The sequence below is a fragment of the Haliotis rubra genome, unplaced genomic scaffold, assembly GCF_003918875.1.
Source record: "Haliotis rubra isolate DU_JTF1 unplaced genomic scaffold, ASM391887v1 Scf247, whole genome shotgun sequence".
NCBI classification, from domain to species: Eukaryota; Metazoa; Mollusca; class Gastropoda; order Lepetellida; family Haliotidae; genus Haliotis; species Haliotis rubra.
Window position 1 is genome coordinate 98,391 of NW_025766525.1, and position 26,749 is coordinate 125,139.

Consider the following 26,749-nt stretch of genomic DNA (forward strand, 5'->3'; position numbering starts at 1 on the left):
ACTGAAAACATTTCATTTACTTTTAATTGTTACTGTCACGTGACAGGTATTCTAAATATAAAATAATATACACAAACTAATCTGAGTTTCACAGCTAGTGTTCCTTGTGGCGGTGTCGTTGTTTCTGACATTTAAGATCTACTAGATTACGTATATTCAGGCGATATTAAATTTTCTATATTTAACAAGTTCTTTTTACAAGACATCACTGCGCCACGTTGTCTCGACGCTGGTTCAGTGTTAAGCAGGAGCTCAGTCTATTGCCTTGGTAGACTGGTTCCCATTCGTTCCTGCGGCAGGCTAGACAAAGTAATAAGCTGGGCCCAGTCTCTCATATCGCAATATAGCTTTGTCGAACGTTAGCGCGCGCAAAGGGAGCCGGGAACCAGCTTAGACCGAGTAAGTGCCATTCGTCACCACTCGCCCCTTTCCGTAACCTCCTAGGAGGTATTCGGCTTGTCCCGGAATAACACGAGTTGGTCACGAATGAGTAAGTGCAACGATACAAAGTATGCTGGGCCCCGTCTCGTATATCGCAATATGGTGCGCGCAAAGGGAGCCGGGAACCAGTTTAAGATACAAAGTGGGCGATCCGGGAAACAGTCTGTGTTGTCTTTGCAGCAGTCGTTTGGATGTCCCGGAATGACACGATAGATACCGAATAGGTTGCTGGGTGGCAGCACCGGGTAGCAATTTCAAGGTCGGCACATGGTTGCGGTGTAAGTGAACAACATCATGCATAGCCAGTTTTGATTTCCGTGAGATACTGTGAGAGTGGTCTCCCGCAGAGTGTTGCGAAATGGTGTAGATTGCTAGGGGAATCCCCTTCCTGTTGTTACTAGTTCCGAAGAAACAAAACTATGGAATGTGGTGTCCTGATAGTCCTCTTGCACCCAAGACTAAATATAACCACCATATGATTACTGCACAAATTCCAAAGAGGCTTAGTTACCAGCTTGTTGCAGTTACATTGATGGACGTACAATGATAAACATGAGAAGCCGAAACATCTTGAGCTCATTGAGTTTTAGAGGATCTCTACTGCTCGACTATAGCTCCGAACTAATAATAGTCACTTTGATTGGCAATGCGGTGAATCTACCAAACATTCAATCGACAGGAGTTGGAAAGTGTAAACAATTAATATACCTTCCCTACAGTAATGGAACACACAGCAGCAGTCTGTCTAAAGCAAGGGTGCCTATAAATATTGAGAGGTCAATCACACATTCTGAAACAGAATCCCCACAGTATGTCCCACTGAAGTGGTTGTGACACAACTGACAGTTATCTACAGCTAAAAGGCTGTCAATGGGCATGGCAACTGTTACATGAGACCGGGGACAAATTTAAGGTACAAGAGATTCAGTGTATGTTTTGTGCTTTGTGAATTAAATGTTCCAAGTACTGGCATCTTGGAGCCTGCACTTCTGTCAGCTGTGACTATTTGTACTTAGAAGCTTTGTTCTAGGACAGGGAGATGTTGGGAATGTTCGTTGTGTGGTTGTTGTCCACAGTAGTCCTTGTCGCAAGTACATCCAAGTTCTTAATACCTCTAAAGAATAGGCATATCTTTTCCTGTGTGTGGATTCCAGTTTATAGTTGGTCCAAATAAACCTGTAGCAGTCATAACTGGCCACCAATTTTCGGGGACTAGTGGGAGTCAAACTCAGTGACTTTCAATATGGAACAAGTTTTTATGGATAATGACTTCTTTATTTCGTGAGTGCGACGTTTCGATACAGATTCTTGTACCGTTGTCAAGTAACGTTGTCACTCTTGCTTGACAACGGTACAAGAATCTGTATCGAAACGTCGCACTCACGAAATAAAGAAGTTGTTATCCATAAAAACTTGTTCCATATTGTACGTCTCAAATTCTAAAATGCCACTCAAACAACTCAGTGACTTTGTTGTGTGTTTAGTCATGACCAGCAGCATGAATCACTGCTAGCAATAGGAATTTCTCTACTGTAGACTGCAATGTATTATTGGAATATCTGCAATACAAATTGCAATGTGTTTTCTGAAAAACAATGTATTCAGTAAAAACAATATATAACAAGTTTCCCTTTATCTCTATGGTTGAAGTTAAAATCTACACAGATGGTGTCCTCCCATTACGCAGACAGCCAGTTCGCAGACACCTTACAACAACAACATTACGGCCCAGTGAACAGATTATCTACCACCTGTTACCTACACATTATAATGGAATAGTCCAAATAAAAACACAGGAACAAACTGAAGCTATATTATTTAGTTTGAAAGATGGACGAAAAGAGAGTAATTTGAATTTATAAAAACAGTTTATTTTCATAAACATTTCGGTTTAACCTTCTAGTCTAACGGGAGTTGGCATCATCATATTGAAAACATTAGCTTAGCATTTAGAAATTGCGACACTGTTGTATCATATATATCAAATAAAGACAAATGTGAACCTAAATATTATTCATATGGAATAAAGAAGTTATATGGTTTTCAAACAATATTAAGATATATGACGAGTGCACTTAATTATGGTTTATTTAGAATAAATATTTAAAATATGACGCATCATGTCAATGTGGCCATGAATGTGAGAATGTTTTTCATTACTTCCTTGAATGTCCATTGTATACTACTCAAAGACATAAACTGTTACACTCTTTAGAAAGTATTGTTAAAATTAGAACACTGATTGGTATTAATCGTATCTTACATGGCAATGCAGGTGTCTCATTTACTGCAAATCAGAATGTTTTAAATATGTACATATCTATATCTCTCCAACAAAACTTCTGTTGTACATATGCTATTATTGGGAGGGGGCTTTTCTATCAATAAACACAATCAAACCTCTCAGTGACAAACCTGTTTTTATATTCAATATCAATTGATAGTAAAATCAATTTTGAGAAGAGAAATCATTTATCATTTAATCACAATGTTCTATTTACCCACATTCAAACTTTGCAGTAACGAACCTGTTTCAGGCTCACCCTGCTCTACTCGCTAGACATTATACCAGTAGGTGTTACCCTAATTAACCTTCTTGTTCAGTGTCTGTCAATTGGGTGTCTGTCAAATGGGAGATAACCATACAGACTTTCATTCACCTCTAATGTTTCCTGTCGTAATTAAATGACAAAATGGCATACTTAACATACTGTCAGCTGTATTAAAAAAGAGAATTCCAAAGTATCCAACAAACTGTTTTAGAGACTGATGGTGTAAGAAGGTCTGTGGTTCCAATCCTAGCCACAGGACTCCGAAATTTTATGGCCACTGCATAAACAACAATGAAATGTACAAAGACAAACAGAGCAATTTAGCCCAACAGCTGACCATGTGAGTGTTGGGCAAGGACAATATGTTCGAGACATGAAGTTGACTAGTTGAATCAAGACAGGAGCTACTTGATATTCAACTTGTATAGGAGAGTTTATTGCTTGTAACCATAACTCTACTTCCTGAAAACATCAGAAACATGATTGTGTTTTTGAAATGTGAAAGTGGCTAGTTATAGTTACAACCTATATTTATTACAAGGAATTCGATCACAGATTTCAACATTATTCTCCCTACAGTTTTGCATATTTGTATTGCAGACAGAAGAACTTTTCACACCATGACCAGCTAGCCCAAAGCACTTCATTTGGGAGGAAATGAGGTCTCAGTCAGAGAAGGTTTGAAAAGATGAGCTTTTCAAACATTTATCAACTGAAATCAGAAGAGGCTCGATTCCGAACATTTGAACGCTGGCCCTTGGCCTCTGCAATCAAGCCCGATCAGCTGGCCAAAACCGGCTTTTGTTACATCGGACCAAGCGACAGAGTGAAGTGTGTATTTTGCAATGGAATCCTCAAGAGTTGGCTCCCTAATGATGACCCAGAGACAGAGCACCGAACCCACTTCCCTCACTGCCCCTTCCTACAGGGCAGGGATGTGGGAAATATTCCCATGGCAACGCAGCAGGTGGCAAGGCCAAGGTCGCTTGTCATGGAGAGCGTTCGATTCCCAGCTTATTCAGAGATTGGTTCTCGCTTGGACTCCATGTCAAGGCTGCCTCCATGTCAGTTGATGGTCAAGGCTGCCAGGAGGTGTACTGCAAGACAGACAGTTGATGGTGGAGGCTGGCTTCTTTTATACAGGTGAGTGAGTCAGTCAGTCAGTGAGTAACTGAAGGACACAGTGAGTTAGTGCATGTTTTGACTGTGTACTGCAAGACAGACGGTTGATGGTGGAGGCTGGCTTCTTTTATACAGGTGAGTGAGTCAGTCAGTCAGTGAGTAACTGAAGGACACAGTGAGTTAGTGCATGTTTGACTGTGTACTGCAAGACAGACAGTGAACTTGATGGTGGATGGTGGAGGCTGGCTTCTTTATACAGGTTTATACAGGTGAGTGAGTCAGTCAGTCAGTGAGTAACTGAAGGACACAGTGAGTTAGTGCATGTTTTGACTGTGTACTGCAAGACAGACAGTTGATGGTGGAGGCTGGCTTCTTTTATACAGGTGAGTGAGTCAGTCAGTCAGTGAGTAACTGAAGGACACAGTGAGTTAGTGCATGTTTTGACTGTGTACTGCAAGACAGACGGTTGATGGTGGAGGCTGGCTTCTTTTATACAGGTGAGTGAGTCAGTCAGTCAGTGAGTAACTGAAGGACACAGTGAGTTAGTGCATGTTTTGACTGTGTACTGCAAGACAGACGGTTGATGGTGGAGGCTGGCTTCTTTTATACAGGTGAGTGAGTCAGTCAGTCAGTGAGTAACTGAAGTGAGTTAGTGCATGTTTTGACTGTGTACTGCAAGACAGACGGTTGATGGTGGAGGCTGGCTTCTTTTATACAGGTGAGTGAGTCAGTCAGTCAGTGAGTAACTGAAGGACACAGTGAGTTAGTGCATGTTTTGACTGTGTACTGCAAGACAGACAGTTGATGGTGGAGGCTGGCTTCTTTTATACAGGTGAGTGAGTGCAGTCAGTCAGTGAGTAACTGAAGGACACAGTGAGTTAGTGCATGTTTTGACTGTGTACTGCAAGACAGACAGTTGATGGTGGAGGCTGGCTTCTTTTATACAGGTGAGTGATTGAGTGAGTCAGTGAGTAACTGAAGGACACAGTGAGTTAGTGCATGTTTTGACTGTGTACTGCAAGACAGACAGTTGATGGTGGAGGCTGGCTTCTTTTATACAGGTGAGTGAAGTAAAGTAAAGTGAATGAGTGAGTGAGTAACTGAAGGACAGTTACTGAGTGAGTGCATGTTGTGACTGTGTACTGTAAGACAGATGATTGTGGAGACAGGTTACTGATACAGGTGAGTCGTCTGAGTTGTGAATGAGTTGTCTTGGCTGTGAGGGAATGTACTGCATGACGGACAACTCCGACAAGTGATTGTGGTGGCAGGCATATTTTGCCCAGACTGGCGGAATGTGTACTGTATGTCAAACAGGGGATTAGGGTGCCTGGATACTGTGGAGGTGAGTGAGTGAGTGAGTGAGTGCAAGTCAAGATAACCCTGAAATGTGTGGAAGGAGCGACAAGATATTGTCGATTGAATGTAGTGTTAAAATATGTAGTTCCAAATTTGATAAGAAGAAATTCCTGCCTGCCATGGACACTTTGTGTAGAATATAGACAAGGACATGTTTGAACCACTGGTTGCCTACATGCAGGCCATGGTGACAGCGTCAAGTGTTTCTCCTGCGGAGGTGCATTGCGGAACTGGCAGGCAGATGACGACCCCTGGATTGAGCACGCCCGATGGTTTCCCAGGTGCCCCTACCTGCGGCAACAGAAGGGGGATGAGTTTGTGGACGACATTGAATCTAATTTCAGGAATGCAGTAAGTGGTATGGTGGGTAAAGTTATTTGAACAAATTTTAGTCTTCCTTCCTGTCTGTGTTGGCTTACATCTGCCTTCTTCTCTGTTTTGGGTTCAGTTTGCCTTCCTCTTTGTTTTGGTTTAAGACTGCCTTACTGTCTGTGTTGGTTTAAGTCTGCCTTACTGTCTGTGTTGGTTTAAGTCTGCCTTACTCTCTGTGTTGGTTGAAGTGTGCCTTACTGTTTGTGTTGGTTAACGTTTGCCTTACTGTCTGTGTTGGTTTAAGTCTGCCTTTTGTCTGTGTTTGTTTAAGTCTGCCTTACTGTTTGTGTTGGTTAACGTTTGCCTTACTGTCTGTGTTGGTTTAAGTCTGCCTTTTGTCTGTGTTTGTTTAAGTCTGCCTTACTGTCTGTGTTGGTTAACTTTTGCCTTACTGTCTGTGTTGGTTTAAGTCTGCCTTACTGTCTGTGTTGGTTTAAGTCTGCCTTTTGTCTGTGTTGGTTTAAGTCTGCCTTACTGTCTGTGTTGGTTAACTTTTGCCTTACTGTCTGTGCTGGTTTAAGTCTGCCTTTTGTCTGTGTTTGTTTAAGTCTGCCTTTTGTCTGTGTTGGTTAAGCCTGCCTTACTGTCTGTGTTGGTTTAAGTCTGCCTTTTGTCTGTGTTTGTTTAAGTCTGCCTTACTGTCTGTGTTGGTTAACTTTTGCCTTACTGTCTGTGTTGGTTTAAGTCTGCCTTACTGTCTGTGTTGGTTTAAGTCTGCCTTTTGTCTGTGTTTGTTTAAGTCTGCCTTACTGTCTGTGTTGGTGAACTTTTGCCTTACTGTCTGTGCTGGTTTAAGTCTGCCTTACTGTCTGTGCTGGTTTAAGTCTGCCTTTTGTCTGTGTTTGTTTAAGTCTGCCTTTTGTCTGTGTTGGTTAAGCCTGCCTTACTGTCTGTGTTGGTTTATTCACAAATATTTATCACTTTAACGATTTGTTGTAGATTGTTATCCCCTTTACAGTTACCTTGTATTCTTAAGAGTAAATCTCAGTTCTGTCCAATGTACTGGATTGCCAGGTGCTAAAACAGCACCATTATGTACACTGAATATAATATAAGTTGTTCACTGGTCTCGAGGGGGACATGGGCTGATGTACCCTGGATGTTTGTTTATGTTCCCTGAGCCCGAAGGGCGAGGGGAACATAAACAAACATCCAGGGTACATCAACCCATGGGCCCCGAGGGACCAGTGAACAACGTATTTATCATACCGAACACCTTAATGTTAATTTTGATTTTGGTGACCAAAAAAAAAATGATTTAGAATTATCTCCCTTCCATCGATTTGCATTCGCAAAACATCGGTAATTTCCGAACATCATACGTGATTCAATATTATTTGAGATAAAGAATTACTACCACGAAGTACCAAATGAGTTGCCATTGACAGCAGACTACTTTGAAATGTTACTCGCTTGTAAGTGGGGTGCATTGGAAATAATAGAAGAGCGCTCAGCCAATCAGAAAGCGACATTTATGTGTGAGGTAAGATAATGTTTAATATATGTTACCCTTAATTTGGTTGTCTGGAAAACATTATCATATGCATATCATTTGTCTTGCAGTCAGTGCCCACAACACCTCACAGGGAATATCCTCCATCAGGTGAGTGCTGCATGACTGCTACATGAATGTCTGATGTACCAATAGTAGAATGTGATGATCTTCACCATGGGGACTCTGGCTTAGAACTGGTCCCCAGTAACCTGTGTTGGTCTACACTGTGGTCCCCAGTAGCCTCTGTTGGTCTACATTGTGGTCCCAAGTAACCTATGTTGGTCTACACAGTGGTCCCCAGTAACCTATGTTGGTCTACACTGTGGTCCCCAGTAACCTGTGTTGGTCTACACTGTGGTCCCCAGTAACCTGTGTTGGTCTACACTGTGGTCCCCAGTAACCTGTGTTGGTCTACACTGTGGTCCCCAGTAACCTAACCTGTGGTCCCCAGTAACCTGTGTTGGTCTACACTGTGGTCCCCAGTAACCTGTGTTGGTCTACACTGTGGTCCCCAGTACAACCTGTGTTGGTCCCCAGTAACCTATGTTGGTTCACACTGTGGTCCCCAGTCTGTGTTGGTCTACACTGTGGTCCCCAGTAACCTATGTTGGTCTACACTGTGGTCCCCAGTAACCTATGTTGTTGGTCTGGTCTACACACCTGTGTTGGTCTACACTGTGGTCCCCACCTGTGGTACACTGTGGTCCCCAGTAACCTATGTTGGTCTACACTGTGGTCCCCAGTAACCTATGTTGGTCTACACTGTGGTCCCCAGTAACCTGTGGTATGTTGTTGGTCTACACTGTGGTCCCCAGTAACCTATGTGTTGGTCTACACTGTGGTCCCCAGTAACCTGTGTTGGTCTACACTGTGGTCCCCAGTAACCTGTTGTTGGTCTACACTGTGGTCCCCAGTAACCTATGTTGGTCTACACTGTGGTCCCCAGTAACCTGTCTACACTGTGGTCCCCAGGTTGGTCTACACTGTGGTCCCCAGTAACCTGTTGTTGGTCTACACTGTGGTCCCCAGTAACCTATGTTTGGTCTACACTGTGGTCCCCAGTAACCCTATGTCCCCAGTTGGTCTACACTGTGGTCCCCAGTAACCTGTGTTGGTCTACACTGTGGTCCCCAGTAACCTATGTTGGTCTACACTGTGGTCCCCAGTAACCTATGTTGGTCTACACTGTGGTCCCCAGTAACCTATGTTGGTCTACACTGTGGTCCCCAGTAACCTGTGTTGGTCTACACTGTGGTCCCCAGTAACCTGTGTTGGTCTACACTGTGGTCCCCAGTAACCTATGTTGGTCTACACTGTGGTCCCCAGTAACCTGTGTCTTGGTCTACACTGTGGTCCCCAGTAACCTATGTTGGTCTACACTGTGGTCCCCAGTACTGTGGTCCCCAGTAACCCCATGTTGGTCTACACTGTGGTCCCCAGTAACCTGTACACTGTGGTCCCCAGTAACCTGTGTTGGTCTACACTGTGGTCCCCAGTAAATGTTGGTCCTGTGGTCCCCAATAACCTTGGTCTACACTGTGTCCCCAGGTGGTCCCAGTAACCTATGTTGGTCTACACTGTGGTCCCCAGTAACCTATGTTGGTCTACACTGTGGTCCCCAGTAACCTGTGTTGGTCTACACTGTGGTCTGTGTCCCAGTAACCTATGTTGGTCTACACTGTGGTCCCCAGTAACCTGTGTTGGTCTACACTGTGGTCCCCAGTAACCTATGTTGGTCTACACTGTGGTCCCCAGTAACCTATGTTGGTCTACACTGTGGTCCCCAGTAACCTGTGTTGGTCTACACTGTGGTCCCCAGTGTTGGTCTACACTGTGGTCCCCAGTAACCTATGTTGGTCTACACTGTGGTCCCCAGTAACCTATGTTGGTCTACACTGTGGTCCCCAGTAACCTGTGTTGGTCTACACTGTGGTCCCTAGTAACCTGTGTTGGTCTACCAGTAACCTATGTTGGTCTACACTGTGGTCCCCAGTAAATGTTGGTCCTGTGGTCCCCAGTAACCTTGGTTGGTCTACACTGTGGTCCCCAGTGTTGGTCTACACTGTGGTCCCCAGTAACCTATGTTGGTCTACACTGTGGTCCCCAGTAACCTGTGTTGGTCTACACTGTGGTCCCCAGTAACCTATGTTGGTCTACACTGTGGTCCCCAGTAACCTATGTTGGTCTACACTGTGGTCCCCAGTAACCTATGTTGGTCTACACTGTGGTCCCCAGTAACCTATGTTGGTCTACACTGTGGTCCCCAGTAACCTATGTTGGTCTACACTGTGGTCCCCAGTAACCTGTGTTGGTTGTCCCCAGTAACCTACACTGTGGTCCCCAGTAACCTATGTTGGTCTACACTGTGGTCCCCAGTAACCTATGTTGGTCTACACTGTGGTCCCCAGTAACCTATGTTCGTCTACACTGTGGTCTCCAGTAACATATGTTGGTCTACACCAGGAAACTATGGTTGTAAACCCTGTGGGGTTCTGGTTTAGAACCTGTGCTAGACTACACTTTAAGATGTGAAATTGATTGGTCATCAGACTATGTGTTGTTGTTCATGATATTGATCATGAGTGTGGTGTTATAGAACAAGCAAACAACCCTCTGGAAATTAGGAAAGTGCTCACATTGAATTCATCCATGTTGTCATGTTTCCAAGTGATCATCTCATAGCAACACATCTTAATGAGTATTCAAGCTAAGACGGACTTGTAACACTTTCTTGTAACTTGTAATTTCTGCCTTCTCAGAGATATCTTGGTCTATGTCATTGGTAGGTGTGCTATAAAAGTATGATGAATCATCAGTTTGTACATGAAAAGATAGGTATTGGTATAAAAGATGTTTCTTGTGGGAATCAACATTATCAGCGTCGACATTATGAACTGAAATATGTTATTGAACAGCTGAGAGACACCATGAAGAGTTTTCTCCCATGATCCAGGCTGTGGTGGAGAGTGGCTACAGTGAGGATTTCGTACAGAGGGTTCTTCTCAATCTCAAGAGAATACGCGGTGTGTATGCTTATACCCCTTGCCTGGGGTGGAAATGACCCATTGCCCGATGCCACAGTCCAGTGTTTTTTTCTGTCGGGCTAGCAAATTTGTATGTCACGCTGTACCGGTGTCCAGTTGACTTTCCAATTTTTATTATGTTGTTTATGATGTTTATTTAAAAATCAACAAGAAAATCATCCAGTATAGTGGAAGAATTATCAGGGCAAGTGAATTTTTACATGTGCCACTGTACCGGAGCACACTAGTACACTTAAGCAATTTTAAAGTTATTTCCACCCCTGCTTGCTGGCGTTTACTTCTTTTGTCACGTGTTTCTCTACAGGCTGTAGTATTCAGTTGTCAGTTTCACACAAATAGCATAATGAGTGTGTGTCATGAGTGTGATAATCTGTGATGTCATTAGTTTGAAAAATATCTGATGTCATGAGTGGGTATCATGAGTGTGTAAAAATGAGATGTCATGAGTGTGTGTCATGAATACGAGAAACTGACATGACATGAGTGTGTGTCATGAGTGTGAGAAAGTGACATGTCATGAGTGTGAGAAACTGAGATGTCATGAATGAGAAACGGTGATGTCATGAGTGTGAGAAACAGATGTCATGAAGTGTGAGAAAGTGACATGTCATGAATGTAAGAAACTGAGATGTCATGAATGTGAGAAACTGATGTGAGAAACTGTGATGTCATGAGTGTGAGAAACAGATGTCATGAATGTGAGAAATGTCTGAGTGTGATGTCATGAGTGTGATCAAATCTGGTGTCATGAGTGTGAGAAACTGAGACATCATGAGTGTGAGAACCAGAGATGAGCGTGAGAAAGTGAGATGTTGTGAGTGTGAGAAAATGAAATGACAAGAGCGCGAGTAACTGAGATGACATGAGTGTGAGAAACTAAGAAGACATGAGTGTGAGAAACTGAGATGTCATGAGCGTGAGAAACTGATGTCATGAGTGTGAGAAACTGATGTCATGAGTGTGATCAAATCTGGTGTCATGAGTGTGAGAAACTGAGACATCATGAGTGTGAGAACCAGAGATGGCATGAGTGTGAGAAACTGATGTCATGAGCCTGAGAAAGTGAGATGTCATTAGTGTGAGAAAATGAAATGACAAGAGCACGAGTAACTGAGATGACATGAGTGTGAGAAACTAAGAAGTCATGTGAGAACTGAGATGTCATGAGCTGTGAGAAACTGATGTCATGAGTGTGAGAAACTGATGTCATTATGAGTCTGTGATGTCATGAGTGTGATAAACTGTGATGTCATGAGTGTGAGAACTGTGATGATGATCATGAGTGTGATGAAGCATGAGATGAGAAAACTGAGATGAGAGAAACTGATGACATGAATGAGAAACTGTGAGAATGAGCATTGATGTGAGAGTGTGAGTGATGTCATGAATGTAAGAACTGTGATGTCATGAGTGTGATCAAATGAAATGACAAGAGTGTGAGAAACTGAGATGACATGAGTGTGTGAGAAACTAAGATGTCGTTAGTGTGAGAAAATGAAATGACATGTGAGAAACTGAAAGATGTCATGTCATGAGAGAAACTGATGAGAAACTATGATGTCATGAGTGTGAGAAACTGATGTCATGAGTGTGATCAAATCTGGTGTCATGAGTGTGAGAAACTGAGACATCATGAGTGTGAGAACCAGAGATGGCATGAGTGTGAGAAACTGATGTCATGAGCCTGAGAAAGTGAGATGTCATTAGTGTGAGAAAATGAAATGACAAGAGCACGAGTAACTGAGATGACATGAGTGTGAGAAACTAAGAAGACATGAGTGTGAGAAACTGAGATGTCATGAGCGTGAGAAACTGTGATATCATGAGTGAGAAACTGATGTCATTAGTGTGATAGTCTGTGATGTCATGAGTGTGATAAACTGTGATGTCATAAGTGTGAGAAACTGTGATGTCATGATTGTGAGAAACTGTGATGTCATGAGCATGAGAAACTGATGTCATGAGTGTGAGAAACTGATGTCATGAATGTGAGAAACTGTGATCTCATGAGCATGAGAAACTGATGTCATGAGTGTGAGAAACTGATGTCATGAATGTAAGAAACTGTGATGTCATGAGTGTGATCAAATCTGGTGCCATGAGTGTGAGAAACTGAGATATCATGAGTGTGAGAACCAGAGATGGCATGAGCGTGAGAAAGTGAGATGTCGTTAGTGTGAGAAAATGAAATGACAAGAGCGCGAGTAACTGAGATGACATGAGTGTGAGAAACTAAGAAGACATGAGTGTGAGAAACTGAGATGTCATGAGCGTGAGAAACTGTGATGTCATGAGTGTGAGAAACTGTGATGTCATGATTGTGTGTCTTGAGTGTGAGAAACTGAGATGACCTGAGTCTGTGAGAGTTAGACCATGTCTCTGTGTAAGCTTGAACTAAGTTATCATGTATTTAGGCTGTGGACAGGAGCAATGCAGCACACCATCTGCTGGACGTATGTACTGATCTATCTTCCAGGGCCAAGTTTTCTAGTTGATGTGGAAACATTAATGGAAGCTGTGATGAGAGAACAAGATGAGGCAGCTGTTTCTGGATCAACATCGCTGGCTGGTGCTACAGCATCTACATCAGGTAGGTGCTTTACACATTAGGGAGGGGCCAGATCTATATGAAGTTGGTGCTTTACGCATTAGGGGTGGGCCAGATCTATATGAAGTTGGTGCTTTACACATTAGGGGTGGGGCCAGATCTATATGAAGTTGGTGCTTTACACATTAGGGGCCGGGCCAGATCTATATGAAGTTGATTGTGTACACATTAGGGGGCAGGCCAGATCTATATGAAGTTGGTGGTTGGTTTACATTAGTGGGGGGGACAGGGTTGGTGGGCCAGATCTATATGAAGTTGGTGGTTTACACATTAGGGTTGGGGCCAGATCTATATGAAGTTGGGTGGTTGTGTACACATGAAGTTGGTTGGGGGTGTACACATTAGAGAGGGCCAGATCTATATGAAGTTGGTGGAAAACATATTATGGATGCGGGCCAGATCTATATGTAGTTGGTTGTGTACACATTAGGGGGCGGGGCCAGATCTATATGAAGTTGGTGGAAAACATATTATGGGCGGGGCCAGATCTATATGTAGTCGGTTGTGTACACATTAGGGCGGGCCAGATCTATATGAAGTTGGTTGAAAACACATTATGGGCGGGCCAGATCTATATGTAGTTGGTTGTGTACACATTAGGGGTGGGCCAGATCTATATGAAGTTGGTGCATTTACACATTAGGGCGGGCCAGATCTATATGAAGTTGGTTGTGTACACATTAGGGGCAGGGCCAGATCTATATGAAGTTGGTTGTGTACACATTAGGGCGGGCCAGATCTATATGAAGTTGGTGGTTTACACATTAGAAGGAGGGCCAGATCTATATGAAGTTGGTGGTTTACACATTGTGTACAGACTATATGAAGTTGGGCCAGATCTATATGAAGTTGGTGGTTTACACATTAGTGGGTGGGGCCAGATCTATATGAAGTTGGTGGTTTACACATTAGGGTGAGGGCCAGATCTATATGAAGTTGGTTGGTTTACAGACATATAGTTGGTGGTTTACACATTGGGGCCAGATCTATATGAAGTTGGTTGTGTACACATTAGTTGGGTGTGAGGGCCAGATCTATATGAAGTTGGTTGTTTACACATTAGGGTGGGGCCAGATCTATATGAAGTTGGTGGTTTACACATTAGGTGAGGGCCAGATCTATATGAAGTTGGTTGTGTACACATTAGGGCAGGCCAGATCTATATGAAGTTGGTGGTTTACACATTAGTCTATATGAAGTTGGGGACAGATCTATATGAAGTTGGTGGTTGTACACATTAGTGAGGGCCAGATCTATATGAAGTTGGTTGTTTACACATTAGTGGGTGGGGGCCAGATCTATATCAAGTTGGTTGTGTACACATTAGGGGTGGGGGCCAGATCTATATGAAGTTGGTGTGTGTACACATTAGGGCGGGGGCCAGATCTATATGAAGTTGGTTGTGTACACACATTAGGGGCGGGGGCCAGATCTATATGAAGTTGGTTGTGTACACATTAGGGAGGGCCAGATCTATATGAAGTTTGTTTGTGTACACATTAGAGTGCGGGCCAGATCTATATGAAGTTATGGGTGAGGGCCAGATCTATATGAAGTTGGTGGTTTACACATTAGGGAAGTGGGGCCAGATCTATATGAAGTTGGTTGTGTACACATTAGGAGGGCCAGATCTATATGAAGTTGGTTGTGTACACACACATAGGGAGGGCCAGATCTATATGAAGTTGGTGGTTTACACATTAGGGGTGGGGCCAGATCTATATCAAGTTGGTTGTGTACACATTAGGGGGCGGGGCCAGATCTATATGAAGTTGGTTGTGTACACATTAGGGGCGGGCCAGATCTATATGAAGTTGGTTGTTTACACATTAGGGGCCAGATCTATATGAAGTTGATGGTTTACACATTAGGGGGTGGGGCCAGATCTATATGAAGTTGGTGCTTTACACATTAGGGGCGGGCCAGATCTATATGAAGTTGGTGGTTTACACATTAGGGTTGGGGCCAGATCTATATGAAGTTGGTTGTGTACACATTAGGGGTGGGGCCAGATCTATATGAAGTTGGTTGTGTACACATTAGGGGGTGGGGCCAGATCTATATGAAGTTGGTGGTTTACACATTAGGGAGGTGGGGCCAGATCTATATCAAGTTGGTTGTGTACACATTAGGGGTGGGGCCAGATCTATATGAAGTTGGTTGTTTACACATTAGGGCGGGCCAGATCTATATGAAGTTGGTGGAAAACACATTATGGGCGGGCCAGATCTATATGAAGTTGGTTGTGTACACATTAGGGGGGGGGCCAGATCTATATGAAGTTGGTTGTGTACACATTAGGGTGGGGCCAGATCTATATGAAGTTGGTTGTTTACACATTAGGGGGCGGGGCCAGATCTATATGAAGTTGGTGCTTTACACATTAGGGGTGGGGCCAGATCTATATGAAGTTGGTTGTGTACACATTAGGGGTGGGGCCAGATCTATATGAAGTTGGTGCTTTACACATTAGGGGTGGGGCCAGATCTATATCAAGTTGGTTGTGTACACATTAGGGGTCGGGCCAGATCTATATGAAGTTGGTGCTTTACACATTAGGGCGGGCCAGATCTATATCAAGTTGGTTGTGTACACATTAGGGTGGGGCCAGATCTATATGAAGTTGGTGCATTAGGGGTGAGGCCAGATTACACGCTAGTGGAAGGGCCAGATCTATATGAAATTGGTTGTTTATACCTTGGGATTGTGGCCAGATTTACATCAGATCAATTGTTCACATATTAGAGAGGCAGATTCTACTGTTTGCACCAGGTTGGTGTAGATTGGGGCCAATATTTGATTCTAAACAGTTCAGAGAAACTAGAATGATTCTTCAATATTGAGACACTAGAATGATTCTTCAATATTGAGACACTAGAATAATTATTCAATATTGAGACACGAGAATGATTATTCAATGTTGAGACACTAGAATGATTCTTCAATATTGAGACACTAGAATAATTATTCAATATTGAGACACGAGAATGATTATTCAATGTTGAGACACTAGAATGATTCTTCAATATTGAGACACTAGAATGATTCTTCAATATTGAGACACTAGAATGATTATTCAATGTTGAGACACTAGAATGATTCTTCAATGTTGAGACACTAGAATGATTCTTCAATGTTGTGACACTAGAAAGATTCTTCAATGTTGAGACACTAGAATAATTCTTCAATATTGAGATACTAGAATGATTCTTCAATATTGAGACACTAGAATGATTCTTCAATGTTGTGACACTAGAAAGATTCTTCAATGTTGTGACACTAAAATGATTCTTCAATATTGAGACACTAGAATGATTCTTCAATGTTGAGACACTAGAAAGATTCTTCTAATGTTGAGACACTAGAAAGATTCTTCTAAATTGAGACACTAGAAAGATTCTTCTAAATTGAGACACTAGAAAGATTCTTCAGTATTGAGACACTAGAATTGAGACACTAGAATGATTCTTCAATATTGAGAAACAAGAATGATTCTTCAATATTGAGACACTAGAATGATTCTTCAATGTTGTGACACTAGAAAGATTCTTCAATGTTGAGACACTAGAATAATTCTTCAATATTGAGATACTAGAATGATTCTTCAATATTGAGATACTAGAATGATTCTTCAATGTTGTGACACTAGAAAGATTCTTCAATGTTTTGACACTAAAATGATTCTTCTAAATTGAGACACTAGAAAGATTCTTCAGTGTTTCGACACTAGAATGATTTTTCAATGTTGAGACACTAGAAAGATTCTTCAATATTGAGACACTAGAATGATTCTTCAATGTTGAGACACTAGAATAATTCTTCAATGTTGTGACACAAGAAAGATTCTTCAATGTTGAGACACTAGAAGGATTCTTCAATGTTGAGACACTAGAATGATTGTTCAGTGTTTTGACACTACAAAGATTCTTCAATGTTGAGACACTAGAAAGATTCTTCAATGTTGAGACACTAAAAAGATTCTTCAATGTTGAGACACCAGAATAATTCTTCAATGTTGTGACACTAGAAAGATTCTTCAATGTTGAGACACTAGAATGATTTGTCAGTGTTGAGACACTAGAAAGATTCTTCAATGTTGAGACACTAGAAAGATTCTACAATTTTGAGACACTAGAAAGATTCTTCAATGTTGAGACACTAGAAAGATTCTTCAATATTGAGACACTAGAATGATTCTTCAATGTTGAGACACTAAAAAGATTCTTCAATGTTGAGACACCAGAATAATTCTTCAATGTTGTGACACTAGAAAGATTCTTCAATGTTGAGACACTAGAATGATTTGTCAGTGTTGAGACACTAGAAAGATTCTTCAATGTTGAGACACTAGAAAGATTCTACAATTTTGAGACACTAGAAAGATTCTTCAATGTTGAGACACTACAAAGATTCTTCAATATTGAGACACTAGAATGATTCTTCAATGTTGAGACACTAGAAAATTCTTCAATATTGAGACACTAGAATGATTCTTCAATGTTGAGACACTAGAATGATTCTTCATATTGAGACACTAGAATGTTTCCTCTTTTGAGACACTAGAATGGTTCTTCAATGTTGTGACACTAGAATGATTCTTCAATGTTGAGACACTAGAATAATTCTTCAATATTGGGACACTAGAATGATTCTTCAATATTGAGACACTAGAATGATTCTTCAATATTGAGACACTAGAATGATTCTTCAATATTGAGACACAAGAATGATTCCTTCAATGTTGAGACACTAGAATGATTCTTCAATGTTGAGACACAATGTTGAGAATTGATTCTTGAGACACTAGAATGATTCTTCAATATTGAGACACTAGAATGATTCTTCAATGTTGAAGACACTAGAATGATTCTTCAATGTTGAGACACTAGAATGATTCTTCAATGTTGAGACACTAGAAAGATTCTTCAATGTTGAGACACTAGAAAGATTCTTCAATGTTGAGACACTATGATTCTTCAATGTTGAGACACTAGAATGATTCTTCAATATTGAGACACTAGAATGATTCTTCAATGTTGAGACACTAGAAAGATTCTTCAATATTGAGACACTAGAATGATTCTTCAATGTTGAGACACTAGAAAGATTCTTCAATATTGAGACACTAGAATGATTCTTCAATGTTGAGACACTAGAATGATTCTTCAATATTGAGACACTAGAATGATTCTTCAATATTGAGACACTAGAATGATTCTTCAATATTGAGACACTAGAATGTTTCTTTAATATTGAGACACTAGAATGATTCTTCAATATTGAGACACAAGAATGATTCTTCAATGTTGAGACACAAGAATTATTCTTTAATATTGAGACACTAGAATGATTCTTCAATATTGAGACACTAGAATGATTCTTCAATATTGAGACACTAGAATGATTCTTCAATATTGAGACACAAGAATGATTCTTCAATATTGAGACACAAGAATGATTCTTTAATATTGAGACACAAGAATGATTCTTTAATATTGAGACACAAGAATTATTCTTTAATATTGAGACACAAGAATTATTCTTCAATATTGAGACACAAGAATGATTCTTCAATATTGAGACACTAGAATGATTCTTCAATATTGAGGCACAAGAATGATTCTTCAATTGTCTTTAATGTATCCAACTAACACTATGAGGTCTCACTTCAGTGAAGTTTCTCGATGACATTTTATAGGTTTCTCTTATTTTCTTTCTCTTTAGTGTCAAAATATGGACTGACCTGCTCAAAACTCTGAATTATGTTATCAGTTTGTTGATGTAAGTCCCTTACAATTCCAAATCGCTCCATGTTGTATCTCATACTTATATAAGCATTGCTCTGATTCTGTAGGTTCACATTTGGCCCCCGAGGATCGAATCATCTGTAAAATCTGCATGGAACGAGAGGTTGAGGTCACCTTCCAGCCTTGTGGCCATCTTGTTTGTTGCGAAGAATGCACCCATCAACTCCGAGAGTGTCCTGTTTGCCGGAGAACAATCCGATCCACAGTTCGCACATACTTAGCTTAACGCTTAAGTAAATTATGTGTAGAAAGTCAACATTGCAATGTGATATTTTAGTCCATGAGTTTAGGCTGACAGTTCCTCTCTACACTACCTGAGTCATGGCCTCTGATGTCAACTGTTGTGTACATGATATAGACACCACATGGTATGATCATAATATACTTTGTGCCGCTTCACATATCTGTTGTTGCCCAGTTTAACCAGCTTCTACACGGCACAGACAGCTTGTGTTTGTTTGTGTTTAGTCCACACCATATTGTGTTTTCTCAAACAAGGGCTTGCAACAGACTATATTCTTGCTGAAATCACTATTTCCAAGATAACCGACATTGAAGGTGAAGGTCACTTGTGGCAAACTAGCATGAACTATTGGTTACCTGGTTTCGAGGCTAGTTTCACCCTAGGAATATATCAAGTTAACAGGACTGTTCTACATCAGGTCCTGGGTTCGAGGCTAGTTTCACCCTGGTAATGTATCAAGTTAATAGGACTGTTCTACATCAGGTCCTGGGTTCAAGGCTAGTTTCACCCTAGTAACGTATCAAGTTAACAGGACTGTTCTACATCAGGTTGTGGGTTCGAGGCTAGTTTCACCCTAGTAACGTATCAAGTTAACAGGACTGTTCTACATCAGGTTGTGGGTTCGAGGCTAGTTTCACCCCAAGTTAACAGACTGTTCTATGTGGGTTATCAAGTTAACAGGACTGTTCTACATCAGGTCCTGGGTTCGAGGCTAGTTTCACCCTAAGTATCAAGTTATCAGGACTGTTTAACAGGACTGTTCTACATCAGGTCCTGGGTTCAGGTTGTGAGGCTAGTTTCACCCTAGTAACGTATCAAGTTAACAGGACTGTTCTACATCAGGTTGTGGGTTCGAGGCTAGTTTCACCACCCTAGTAATGTATCAAGTTAACAGGACTGTTCTACATCAGGTTGTGGGTGAGAGGCTAGTTTCACCCTAGTAGCGTATCAAGTTAACAGGACTGTTTACATCAGGTTGTGGGTTCGAGGACTGTAATGTATCAAGTTAACAGGACTGTTCTACATCAGGTTGTGGGTTCGAGGCTAGTTTCACCCTAGTACCCCCGTAATGTATCAAGTTAACAGGACTGTTCTACATCAGGTTGTGGGTTCGAGGCTAGAGGCTAACAGGAGTTTCACCCTGGTAATGTATCAAGTTAACAGGACTGTTCTACATCAGGTCCTGGGTTCGAGGCTAGTTTCACCCTAGTAATGTATCAAGTTAACAGGACTGTTCTACATCAGGTTGTGGGTTCGAGGCTAGTTTCACCCTAGTAATGTATCAAGTTAACAGGACTGTTCTACATCAGGTTGTGGGTTCGAGGCTAGTTTCACCCTAGTAATGTATCAAGTTAACAGGACTGTTCTACATCAGGCTGGCTAGTTTCAAGTAGCGTCATGGGTTTGAATCCCCACATAACAGGGTTCTACAATGAGTGAAGCTCTTTTCCCATTTCCCCCTCCGAGGCGTAAAACCAAACTCAGTCAGTCAGTCAGTCATCCCGGTAATGTATCAAGTTAACAGGACTGTTCTACTTCAGGTTGTGGGTTCGAGGCTAGTTTCACCCGGTAATGTATCAAGTTAACAGGACTGTTCTACATCAGGTTGTGGGTTCGAGGCTAGTTTCACCCTAGTAATGTATCAAGTTAACAGGACTGTTCTACATCAGGTTGTGGGTTCGAGGCTAGTTTCACCCCTATGTAACGTATCAAGTTAACAGGACTGTTCTACATCAGGTTGTGGGTTCGAGGCTAGTTTCACCCTAGTAACGTATCAAGTTAACAGGACTGTTCTACATCAGGTTGTGGGTTCGAGGCTAGTTTCATCCCGAAACGTCATGCTGAAGACCTAGGTTTGAATCCCCACATGGGTACATGAGTGAGTGAAGCCCATTTCTGGTGTCCCCCTCCGCGGCGTAAAACCAAACTCAGTCAGTCAGGCTAGTTTCATCCCGGTAATGTATCAAGTTAACAGGACTGTTCTACTTCAGGTTGTGGGTTCGAGGCTAGTTTCACCCCAGTAATGTATCAAGTTAACAGGACTGTTCTACATCAGGTTGTGGGTCGAGGCTAGTTTAGGCTAGTTTCACCCCAGTAATGTATCAAGTTAACAGGACTGTTCTACATCAGGTTGTGGGTTCGAGGCTAGTTTCACCCTAGTAATGTATCAAGTTAACAGGACTGTTCTACATCAGGTTGTGGGTTCGAGGCTAGTTTCACCCCTAGTAATGTATCAAGTTAACAGGACTGTTCTACATCAGGTTGTGGGTTCGAGGCTAGTTTCACCCTAGTAACTTCAGGTATCAAGTTAACAGGACTGTTCTACATCAGGTTGTGGGTTCGAGGCTAGTTTCACCCCGGTAATGTATCAAGTTAACAGGACTGTTCTACATCAGGTTGTGGGTTCGAGGCTAGTTTCACCCTAGTAACGTATCAAGTTAACAGGACTGTTCTACATCAGGTTGTGGGTTCGAGGCTAGTTTCACCCGGTAATGTATCAAGTTAACAGGACTGTTCTACATCAGGTTGTGGGTTCGAGGCTAGTTTCACCCTAGTAACGTATCAAGTTAACAGGACTGTTCTACATCAGGACTGGGCTAGTTTCACCGCTCCCCGGTAATGTCATCAAGTTAACAGGACTGTTCTACATCAGGTTGTGGGTTCGAGGCTAGTTTCATTAATCGTAATGTATCAAGTTAACAGGACTGTTCTACATCAGGTTGTGGGTTCGAGGCTAGTTTCACATGTATCAAGTTAACAGGACTCTACATACATCAGGTTGTGGGTTAACAGGACTGAGGCTAGTTTCAGTCCTAGTCATCCGGTGTGTATCAAGTTAACAGGACTGTTCTACTTCAGGTTGTGGGTTCGAGGCTAGTTTCACCCGGTAATGTATCAAGTTAACAGCACTGTTCTACATCAGGTTGTGGGTTCGAGGCTAGTTTCACCCCAGTAATGTATCAAGTTAACAGGACTGTTCTACATCAGGTTGTGGGTTCGAGGCTAGTTTCACCCCAGTAATGTATCAAGTTAACAGGACTGTTCTACATCAGGTTGTGGGTTCAAGGCTAGTTTAAATCCGGTAATGTTTCTCGCTTTGTCTGAGAGTGACTCTTAGAGGGCTGGTTTGAATGACACTGATCAAAGTCACTGATCAAACCCAAACAGTTCTAGAATCTGTTCTGAGAATAAGTAACCTCCTATATAACATATGTTACGTTGTGTTTGTACATATGACTCTGCCCACTGTCAATATTTAACGCCCTCCCTCAAAGTTTTGTCAGGATCTAAAAACAGGTTTTGGGCATGACGTTCAAACCATTCAATATCTCTTTGTTAAACTTTGTATCAGGCATCCAATGAGATAGAGTCTTTCATTATAAAGGAATATCTAAAAGAACTGTTTTGCTTTTCCTAAGCAAACATTGGACTCAGTTTCAAATACAATTTGTTTTTGAAGGGAATATGTCTTAAACCATTAAATGTTTCTATATATTTCTTGTAAGAACATCAGATGTTATCTAGTGAACAAAGATAGGACCATGAAGATGTATATTTATGAAACCTGTTTTTCTTCAGTAAAGATCCTCCTCCCCTGCTGGAGCCCCAGGTTGAAGCAGATCCGGGCTACCAAGGCTTGTTTTCAACATAATGAATGGCACAGTCAGATTTACTGAATGGTTCATTGTTTACTTCACATTCTTCTGTTGAGTTTATTTTTGTGTGTTCTTTTGTATATATTGAAAATAATATACACATTAATTTATTACTAGTTGCATCCTGGTCCAGTAGCATTTAAAGCCCAGAGGGCATTCCAATGGTAATGTCAGTTGTATGGACAAGCCTAGGACTGATCATTACTCTGGACCTATCTGAGGGGGCAGGGAAAACAGTCGTTGTCCTCTGCAACATCATACCTTGATTTATAGTACATAGTATGGGAGTCACAAAGTACATGCCTCCGCCTGCGTGATTGTGTCGAGACCAGGTGATCTTCAGTCACAAGGCATCACTCTTTTATATTGTGTCGTGACTGGGTGATCTTCAGTCACAAGGCCTCTGCCTGTTTGATCGTGTCGGGACCAAGTGATCTTCTGTCACAATGCCTTCGGAACCAGGTGATCTTCAGTCACAAGGCCTCAACCTTTTATATTGTGTCGGCACTCGGCGATCTTCAGTCACAAGGCCTCTTCCTGTTTGGTGTCGGGACCAGATGATCTTCAGTCATGATGCATCTTCCTGTTTGATTATGTTAGGACTGAGTGATCTTCAGTCTATGTGCATGATGATGGCACATGGCGATGTGAGTCAGTCTATGTACATGATGATGGCACATGGCGATGTGAGTCAGTCTATGTACATGATGATGGCACATGGCGATGTGAGTCAGTCTATGTACATGATGATGGCACATGGTGATGTGAGTCAGTCTATGTACATGATGATGGCACATGGCGATGTGAGTCAGTCTATGTACATGATGATGGCATATGGCGATGTTGATCAGTAGGCTTGTGATACAGGGTTTACCTGGCTGTTTTAAGGGTCACTCACTTGGTGTCAGAAGTGAAAGACATGTTGTTGTTTCTGTTAAACAAAGATGTGTGCTCTTTTATTGGTTTCAACAGGGCTGCATTTATGGAAAGCCACAGAGTTTGTTTCATTACCAAGCAAGATATTACCTTCACATCTTTGTATCTGTTAAGCTAGAGATCCATACATTGAGTAAACTGGTATACCTCATTCTCTACCACCCTGTCTAACCACATCAGTTTGGAAATGACAAGTGTTGATTATATGAGACTTATAGCTATTTCATTTCCTTAAAACATTTTGATATATGATACAGCTTCTACTTTTGAAACTTTAAAGATGCTGACATTAAAAAAGGGTGATTGTAATCAGTTAGATGTCATTTGTACGCTCACGGTAATTGTGGGTGTTCTCACACTTCAAGGACCATATACTGGGGGTGAGTGAGTTTAGTTTTACACCGCACTCAGCAATATTCAAGCTATATGGCAGCAGTCTGTAAATAATCAAGTCTGGACCGGATAATCCAGTGATCAACAGCATGAGCATCGATCTGCGCAATTGGGAACCGATGACATGTGTCAACCAAGTCAGCGAGCCTGACCACCCGATCCCGTTAGTCGCCTCTTACGACAAGCATAGTCGCTTTTTGTGGCGAGCATGGGTTGCTGAAGACCTATTCTACCCCGGATCTTCACGGGTCGGACCATATACTGCTTCAAAAAGAGACCATAAACTGCTTCTAACAGAACCGTTATATGGCTGTGTTTACACAATGGCATGTGATTGCTTGACTTTGAAAACCGAGGCCAATGAATGTGTTCTCACATGCCATGACCTTTGCTCCATGGGTCCCAACAGTTAGGTCCCAACAGTTAGGTCCCAACCCATGACTAGCTCCAATAAGGAAGGAATGCATGTTCTGAACTCCGACTAGTTGTTTTCTTGTGTGTATCTCTGTTTATCTCTGGTGTGTCTGTACCAGGTTCGACCTCACTCTGCAGCACGGGAAGGCTGACAATGGAAGACTTGTCACTCCTCCGAGTACAGAATATTAGTCATGCAACAAAATGTCTCATTTTTCCTCATTACTCATCAAGGAATCTTTCTTTATGATTTCATATTTTGCTGGGTTTTTTTATGTGTTAAGACATTTACCAAATTCTGTCCAAACTTATAAAGTACAATGTGTAAATCCCATATCTGATGTCTCCTGCTAAGATATTGCTGGAATATTGCAGAAAGCAGCGTAAAACTAAACTCACTCATAATGGAACAAGACCTTAATTTTGGGATGAGACTGAATATTCTATGTGTCAGGTGGCACTAAAGACGTATTGTAAAATCTCCGGAAATATCATAGTCTATGTATAGTGTGTCATTCTGTCTTTGTCGAGAGGTCATCTACCTTGTCACATATACACTCTTTTCGTTTGTCCGATACTCCAAAGAAACGGGGCATGGTGTCTGTGTGTGCACCAGATGGATACCAGCCTGTCACAGAACAAGACGTGTAATGTTGTTTGCAATAAACATATGTCAACTGTTCAGTCTGTGTGTCTCTTGAAGTTGATACAAAACGGTGACTAGTATTTGGGTTGATTTTACTTAATAATCATCACCGCAAACATTGCTGGCAATAGCCCATCCATTACATAATTGTGGAGAAACCCAGAGTATACAAACGTGCAACTACCCCTAAACATCTGGGTTAGAATTGATCTTCAGTAACCCATGCCTGTAGTAATAGACTAACGGGATCGGGTGGTCAGGCGCGCTGACTTGGTTGACACATGTCATCGGTTACCAATTGCGCAGATCGACGCTTATGTTGTTGATCACTGGATTGTCTGGTCCAGACTCGATTATTTACAGACCGCCGCCATATAGCTGGAATATTGCTGAGTGCGGCGTAAAATTAAACTCACTCACCAACAAACTTACAACAGTGGTTACTGATGGCGACAGGCAGTATTTGCAGTCTGGGATCTGATGGTGGTTGGTTCGAAGCCTTGATGTGTGTCCTTAAATAACTATGACCTGCATCACTGTGGGATCTTCTTAGAGCTTTGGTTGAGATGTTTTGTGGGTAATAGTTTTCACCCAAACCATTGAGAGTTATTCCCCTCAGTAGGAGGCGGGAGGTTTGTGTACTGACTATACTAAGGGGCTTACAGTGATGAAGCCTTCCCGAACCAAAATTGTCGGTTTGTTCCTTCGTTTCAGCTTACGTGATGCAACTAAGATAATGTTGAAATTGGCATCATCCCAACTTCTGTACTACCGACTGCGGCAGACTTGAGTCACATGACCAGGTAATGGGTTCAAGTAGTCTCTGACCAGAACTACTGTGTGTGTGGTGACTTGGTCTCGTCGCAATATGGCTGAAACAATGCCGATGTGACGTCACATTTTAACTCACTCACTGACCAGAACCCCAAATCACGTCAAAGTCTTCTCTGGTGGTTTAGGTTAGGTGAAAGTGGGTCTTGTTGGCTCGTGGTGAGATCTAGGTTAGGTCTCTCTTCTCTCTCTCTCTCTCTCTCTCTCTCTCTCTCTCTCTCTCTCTCTCTCTCTCTCTCTCTCTCTCTCTCTCTCTCTCTCTCTCTCTCTCTCTCTCTCTCTCTCTCTCTCTCTCTCTCTCTCTCTCTCTCTCTCTCTCTCTCTGTGTGTGTGTCTGTCTGTGTGTGTGTGTGTCTGTGTGTGTGTGAAAAAGAGAGAGATTGATTGATTACCGGACTTAAGACCCTTCGCTGAACATTGTTTGTACAACACTTGTTTCATAACGTTTGCTGGAACAGCAACTGGAAGGACCCGAGTTTCATTACATAACATTCATTGAATGCTAAGTCAGTTGATGCTATAGAACTCTGATCTTCTCCACGTTTATTGCATTCATTAGATACTTGTAGAAACAGTATGATTTAATCTCTTCCTCTGATACCAACCCCAACAGCCAAATACAACTATCTTGTTTGTTTATTATGGACTTAACCCACTAAGTGATTCCTTCGCTTCAGTTACACGCCATCTGCCATCCAGAAGGGGACACTGAAAGCACCAATACTTCATGCGGAACAAAATGCAAAGTGGCATAATAACTTTTACGACTGTCCAAAATCTAGACACATATGGAACCAATTTTCCAATTAAATAAAAACAAAAACAGATA

General features: G+C 41.9%; 1 protein-coding gene and 1 long non-coding RNA gene across 4 annotated transcripts; both read left to right on the forward strand.

Moving 5' to 3' along the window:
• The first annotated feature begins 565 nt into the window (after positions 1–565).
• LOC124279126 lies at positions 566–3,625 on the forward strand. Its single transcript, XR_006899299.1, has 2 exons — positions 566–719; positions 3,594–3,625. It is a non-coding gene; the product is annotated as an uncharacterized LOC124279126 (long non-coding RNA).
• Positions 3,626–4,074: 449 nt separating this feature from the next.
• On the forward strand, positions 4,075–19,056 carry LOC124279124 (baculoviral IAP repeat-containing protein 2-like). 3 transcript variants are annotated; one of them, XM_046714913.1, is made up of 6 exons: positions 4,075–4,136; positions 5,656–5,837; positions 7,410–7,449; positions 10,257–10,364; positions 12,862–12,975; positions 18,848–19,056. In XM_046714913.1, the coding sequence occupies exons 1-6, from the start codon at positions 4,109–4,111 to the stop codon at positions 19,024–19,026; spliced, it is 651 nt and encodes a 216-aa protein (XP_046570869.1). In that variant the 5' UTR covers positions 4,075–4,108; the 3' UTR covers positions 19,027–19,056. The 3 variants fall into 3 exon arrangements, with proteins under 3 accessions (XP_046570869.1, XP_046570871.1, XP_046570870.1); XM_046714915.1 differs by having other exon boundaries at positions 5,656–5,825; XM_046714914.1 differs by lacking the exon at positions 4,075–4,136 and adding an exon at positions 5,130–5,176.
• Positions 19,057–26,749: the final 7,693 nt, after the last annotated feature.

What these genes read in the sequence shown, in the direction of transcription:
- LOC124279124 (XM_046714913.1), top strand. Translation starts at nt 4,109, where the DNA reads ATGGTGGAGGCTGGCTTCTTTTATACAG. An exon ending in CAATCTCAAGAGAATACGCG is followed by an intron (nt 10,365 to 12,861) that starts GTGTGTATGCTT and finishes TCTATCTTCCAG; the next exon opens with GGCCAAGTTTTCTAGTTGAT. An exon ending in TGCTACAGCATCTACATCAG is followed by an intron (nt 12,976 to 18,847) that starts GTAGGTGCTTTA and finishes CTGATTCTGTAG; the next exon opens with GTTCACATTTGGCCCCCGAG.